The 6,901-nt window shown below is 38.9% G+C and overlaps 1 protein-coding gene across 1 annotated transcript; it reads right to left on the reverse strand.

Moving 5' to 3' along the window:
• Positions 1 to 94: 94 nt before the first annotated feature.
• Positions 95 to 1,927, reverse strand: LOC307089637 (vesicle-associated membrane protein 8). The gene is made up of 3 exons (XM_079756003.1): positions 1,753 to 1,927; positions 530 to 700; positions 95 to 395 (listed from the first exon to the last, which is right to left on the reverse strand). The coding sequence occupies exons 1-3, from the start codon at positions 1,753 to 1,755 to the stop codon at positions 258 to 260; spliced, it is 312 nt and encodes a 103-aa protein (XP_079612129.1). The 5' UTR covers positions 1,756 to 1,927; the 3' UTR covers positions 95 to 257.
• Positions 1,928 to 6,901: the final 4,974 nt, after the last annotated feature.

Here is a 6,901-nt window from a genome sequence, read left to right on the forward strand (position 1 = left end):
TGAAGTTAGTTCATCGAGTACAGTAATGCCCACTTTTATACATAGCTCTGAGGTCAGACAGCAGTTCAACCTTTCATCTTTGATATGCTTACATTAAAAAAGATCACCGTCCTGTTTCAAATACTTGTCCATCACAAGTTGTAAAAATATCTTTGTTATTGGTGTGATGAATCTTGATGTTCTTTCAGAACTATGCTTTAATTAATTAAGCCTTTGGTGAATTAGTTTCTTTGAAAAAAAATAAAAAGAAGCTACTACTATATAGTTTTGGTGGCAAAGAGAATGATGAGGATTACAATGAATAGCACGATCACTCCGATTATAATCATCATCTTTATGTTTTTCCACCAGTACTTTCTGGAGACGCGAGTGGACGTCCTCTGAAAAGTGTCCGCCTGCAAACGAAAACAAATATAACGTCATAATTGTCAGTGAAAGACTCTTTATTAATTTAATTCCTCATGAGTACTATTGGTCAAAACCCTGTGACTTTAAAGTACACAGCCTTCGTCAATACTCCAATACTCACAGTTGCTTGTAGGTCCTCCGTTTTACCCATCAAGTCGTCTAATCTGTCCCCCCTCTCCAACACTTTGTTGATGTTGTCTTTCAGGATAACTTTGACCTCGTTCACCTGACCCTGCACCTGGTCCAGCTTAGTAGAGGGGCCAGTGGCAGGGGGCTGAGGGTCGTAATTAGCCTTAGGTAAAACCAAAGGAGAGAATAGAGTTCAAGCCCTTGGTATTGAACAACCTCTGCACTCTCACACTGCTTGGGTATGCACATTTTTGTCATTTTTTTCTTCACACGTTTGTTAAGGCTGATGAGCCATTAAAAGCAGCTTTAATGTTTTCCCTACACAGTGACAAGTGGGACTGTACAACCAGATTAAGTGGGTGAATATCTCTGACGTCACTGATAGGTAACAGCACTCATCATCCCAGCTGGTGGTAAAATAGGGGCCCTTTAAGAGTTAATCTTATGATAGGATGTGTCCATTGATGTGCTCCAAATTGATTGGCTGATTTTATGCGCTCATTCAAGTGATGCAATTTTGTCAATCCAATGGCGTGATTCAGAAAAATGGAAGTTTAAACTTGATGTATTTTATTGAGCAGCTAGCTCTGTTTTTCTTGCTCTGTTTTTTCTTTTGTTGTTTTGTAAACCACTTTCGTTATTTTCATCTGTTAAGCACTTTTGTAGCTTTGTGCTAACTTTCTATAGAACAGGGGTGACCAACACAGTGCCCGCGGGCACCAGGGCCATATGAGGCGCCCGCAGGCCTGTTCTAAAATAGCACAACTCATTCTTGAACAACTCTTTCACACCTTTTTTAAGTCATTGTTGATAATTATTGTGAGAAATCATTAACATGATCAGTGTCTTCACATAGATGAGTATCATCGGTTCAAAATGGTTGGTGACCCCTGCTATAGAACAAAACATATTCATAGCCAAACAGATACCCAACAAGCCTTTTTCAACCACCAGATATTGGCAGATTTAGTTTTTTGTGTATCATTTAGACAAGATATATAACATAAGCCCACATACCTGCCTGTAAATGTATTTCATACAGGCTTACATACAAAGCAACAAAATAGTTCACTCATAAAAGAACATGAGGCATAAAGATAAGAACAGCAATTTGCTTATCATTTGCTTGAGGAAACATGCAGCGGCAGGGCAAACAACATTTTAAACTTCTATCGTGTTAAAGGAATTACAAAGTATGAACTTCCAAACACTTACCATGGTTAGAGATCCTAAAGAATCAGAGGGGACCTCCTTCAAAACCAAAATAAATCCTCAGAAAGTCGTTTGTCTTGCTCTTGTAAGCATAGTAAACAAATGATTAGGTCTGTGTTCCTGGTGGCTCTGAGTCACATTGTGAGTTCACAGTGTCCACACTTCACCAGGCCCTACCTCTCCTGTTGTTACACATTGATAAACTCATTTTCCATTGGCTCCCGACACTCCAGCCATAATCAGCACAAAGAACTATAAAACGAGAACAGACACCAGTGACTTCTTCTTTTTACCGGTATGCTGGACCCAAATGTGCTTTCAACAAGGAAACGAAACAAACCTAATTATACCCTATGCCAGTGCCAGTGAAAGCAAACCTTACGAATGATAATGTCCGTTGACTGTTTTCTTATGTGTGTCTATTCTATGTATCTCTATTCTATTTCCCCGAAAAGTGGATCAAACTGATATGGCCGGGCAAAGGCCATTTATTTTCGAGCTGTTTTCTAAGGGAGCTGTCTGAGAGGCAATATAAGAGGTAGTCACCTGCTTTGCTGCAACCTCAATTATTTGTCCTGTCCTGTATTTGAATACTGTGTGTGTGTGTGTGTGTGTGTGTGTGTGTGTGTGTACATGCACGTTTATGTGCAAGGGCTATAACCAGGAAAAAGGATTGTGTATTTAACAGAAATTAGTACGGAATGAGGTTTTTTTTCTTCCTTATGTAAAGAGTTCACCCTAATGCACACGTAAAATTATTCGATGACATTTTTTCAGACACATCTTCCAAAATAAGAGAAACAACTAGTACTGGCTAAAGTATTGGCCGTCTGAAGGTTTAATCAGAGTCATTTCCGGTACATACAAGCCTTAAAACTGTAAGGATATTGTTAACTGTTGGACAGAGCTACATTATACAGTATGGGTGTGTCTTTGCTAGGAGACATATCAATTGTAATTGATAGTATGTGTGTGTGTATGCATTTGCATGTGTGTGTGTGTGTGTGTGTGTGTGTGTGTGTGTGAGTGCGTGTGCATTTGCATGTGTGTGTGTGTTTGTGTGCGTGCGTGTGTGTGCTTGTATATATACGTATGTGTGTGTGTGTATGTTTTGCATATGACTCAATGCCTCTGGCCCTGATGGTGGAGGGATAAGGAAGGAAACCCAGAGCTGAGGTGTTGGTGTTGGTCGTCGGGGCTCTACCTTGATACCCACACTTTGTACTAGGCCATTACGGGGAAGCAACACAATGTTGACTTTGGCACTGGGGCTGATTACAAATCATTCATATGTAAAAATAGTTTCAATAAATGTCGGTATCTGTGTTTATATTAGATAAAGCGGAACATAAGTTGCCAAGCCAAGGATAATTTACGTTATCTCAACTGAAAAACCCCAAGGACAAAACCTACAATGGTTATTGAGCTGTGGTTCAAAAGAATATAATGTAATCACAAATTACAAATTAGTTATTTGTAATTTGTTGCATTACTTTAAATTTTCACAATTTAACTCTCTAAGTCCCCTTAACATCAATATAAAATTAGTACATTTATTTAATCATAAAAAATTTAAATGAAGTCCTTCAGGTATTAAATACACATGCGGTGGATACCATTCACATGAACGTTTTTCAATCAAGCTGTTGGAGCACATCTGAATCCGTTGGATAAGGACATGCTGGTATGGTTAATATATGTTCTTATTTCCAAATTATTGTTTGGTCAGTGCAATGGAATAAGGTGGTTGCATAGCATGATAATTATTGTTACTCGGTTACACACGTGTGTGTCTTGTGTGTGTTAGATTTAGGATGTTAATTTAGAATGCATTATTATGTAGTATTTATATTAAATATTTATCATAAAATACGTGGGTTAATTTTACTGAATGATGATTGTGATTATGAGTGATTATGAGATCAAATGAAACACTTATAACCTAAAATCTATTTTAAAGACGGTTCTAAGGACTATTCAATTGTAGTCGTGCATCAGAGTTCTTCTTGTTGTCTACAGATCTCCCAGTCCAAGGCTGTGATGTTAGGCTACGCTGCAGGTGAGACCCAGGAGTGTATGTCCCTGCCATCCTGCTGACACACAAACTTAAGCGCAGGATGAAGGAGCTGTGTTGTGGAGACGACCCGACTCCAGGACAAGGGTGGGCTTCATGCCTCGAATGTACTGCATTAGGATAAATCTCTAGGATGGATCCGCGACCTTACCACCGACTTACCCGTGTGTTGACGATTCAGAATAGAAATCTATCAATTTGTGACATCACAAGTAGAGGGAACATCCACTCAGATCTATGACTTACAGATCAACTCTGGCAATACAGTCCACCAATCAACGCCATCCAGTCGGTCGGACCCTTGGACATTGTGATGTCATAAATGGATACTATTTAGAAATAGCTTGTCATGGCTCATCTCAGCATGACCTGCTGGTAATATAGGGGCTTTTTAAAGAGTAATGCTGAATCATCGCTGTCCCCACCTCTTTTGTGGCATAATTGGTTCATTTATTATGGTGCACATTACTTGTACTACTACTACTACTACTACTACAACTATACTAACAATTACTAAAAGAACTTACAATTCAGTTTCGAAAACCTGTACACATATTTGTTAATATGGTAAATCTATTGACTGTGGAAAGTATCTAAAAAAAGTAGCGTTTGCCCAACACGTCCATGGCCCTAGATCCATACAGCCTCCAGCTGCCTGAAACCCAGAGACCAAACTAGCTGAAGAGCTGCCTCTACCTCCTAGTGACTCCCACTCCTGAAACCAATACAACCACACAACCCATAGAGGGCATCAAAGCTCCCTTTCTTCCCCCCACCTCGAAGGCCCCACTGGATCACATGGATAACATCGGTGCTATGGGGCCCCCTAAAGTCCACGTGGGGGGTCCTCTCCGTCCAGCCTGGAGCCGACATCCGCCTGGAGGAGATCCGGCGCAGCCTGATGGAGAAGGGGGTGAGGTCCTCCTAGCCAGGTACCTGGACAGCCCCACCGTCTACCATCTCCGGCCCTGTTGGAGGGCCCAAGGTCAGGGGGAGGGTACTTAGGGGCTCTTATAGCTGTCTTAAGTGTGGTAAGGGTGTGTGTCAGAACGAGCCTTGGCCTGAGCCCTCTTTCCTGTGTGTGTGTGTGTGTGTGTGTGTGTGTGTGTGTGTTTGTGTTCGCACCATTTCTACTGAATCTGAATCTTAAGTTCAATTGCATGATGCCTTGTTGCTTGGCTACAGATAAGCTAAGAGTTCTGTCTTCTTTATAAAACAAATAACAGATAAATTGTAAGAATGTTGTAATCGTATTATTATTATATTTTTCTCATTGATATTTAATAACCATATGAATATCTAATTATTTACTGATTACTTCAATCGTTGTACCTCCCAGTATTGTTTCTACTTCTCATCTGTGTTCGATATAAGGCGCTATTACGGTCCCGAACACTAGATGGCGAGGGCAATACAAATGAATGATTAAAAAACAAAGATTCTGTTGAAAGAAGCATTATATATTCGTTTTATTCTATCACTTCATTATATCAGTCTCTTTTTGAGCCGCAATATTTTATGTAGGCCCTGATCATCATTATTACCAACATCAAGCATATTAAAATAATTTACATATTCACATTTATCACATGAATCAGATATTAGCCTAGTTATTTATTACAAACAAGCCTATTTTATGATATATTGAAGTTTTGTAATGAGAATATTTACCTAGCCATTGGCCTTATACTATAGCCATATGCTGGTAAATCTTTCTACAAAAAAGATGTTTTGAATATATTGATGGAAAATCGTAAAGAAAGGAGAATACCACATTTTTGTACATTTTCATTGTACACTAAGAAGAAACACTACTTTCAGGTTATTTTAATACCATTTCTTGTTAAAGCTGTTAAGCATATGCAAAGTATCTGACATAAGATTAACAGTTCGCAGGTTCAATTCAGAGCTTCCTGAGCTGCTCTGATGTCTCAAAGGGATTTCTTCATCTCCAGTCGGCTTATTTGTCAGATGGTTTGATGGGAGAGATACCGACCATCTTGTGAAACGGACCACAGTTTGTGTTGATGTCATTATTTCCCCGGCTGTGACGCATCACCTTGTAGAAGCCAGGAGTATCCTTCAAGCAAGTTTATTTGTTCTCAAATGTAAATTGGGTTTCTAAATTAATAATACATAGGTGCTTATAAAATAATAACTATCTAATGCCGTCTCTGACCTTTTTCTTCAATTAGTTTGTTATGACTTCGCCACCCGAACACTTTGGCTTTAATTATTCAAATGCATTTTTTGGTGCCAAAAAATAATAATTCATCGACCGATGAGATTCGGACGAAATGCAGAGAATATCAAATATTTAGCAAACTGCACTGCCCCTTAATGGAAAAAAATCCCATTTAAAACGAACATTTTAAAGTCTGAATCATGTATCAAGGAACATAATAGCGATGTCAATAATTCACACCTGCATTTCACACTTTATATTCATAACTATAACCAAAATCATGGAATTTGGAGGCATGGCTGTCTCTCAATCTTCTGAGTCCTCTCTGAAGTTACACTAGCGTAGTTCTTCAAGTATGTTATTACGACTTTTTCTCATATTATTAGGGTGATTGTATCCTAACTGTGATGTGTCAAACTGACCGATTTGACAACAGCGTGTAAAACATCCTGAGGATTCCGAGCTAAGTAAACGTGCCCAGTAAACAGAGGTGATCGGTCTGTTGAGACCCCAGGCACCCAGCAGGTCCTTCTGCCAGCACTACGTTGAATGAGCTCCTTTGACTAGGAATATTTTGCGTTCCTCCTCAACAGGATATCGTTCATTTGTTCATGAGGTACCTTTTAATGTTCAGGCCAGGAAATAAATTCGGGAATGTTAAGAAAAAAAGTGACATTAAACGGCACCTTTATTTTTTTTATTTTTTTTATTATAATTGATCACTTGATTCTGATTAGTAAGTCTCATTCATGTCAAGAAGGCGAGATCTTTGTTTATCTAAATTGGAGATTTACATACATATTTGGAACATTTATCTTAATTGTTTAAGCTAAACAATTAAGATACTGGTCCCCCTCCCCCTCCACTTCTGAAATATACTATCATTTATTTCC

Source organism: Pollachius pollachius (genome assembly GCF_949987615.1).
Source record: "Pollachius pollachius genome assembly, chromosome: 18".
Taxonomy (NCBI): domain Eukaryota; kingdom Metazoa; phylum Chordata; class Actinopteri; order Gadiformes; family Gadidae; genus Pollachius; species Pollachius pollachius.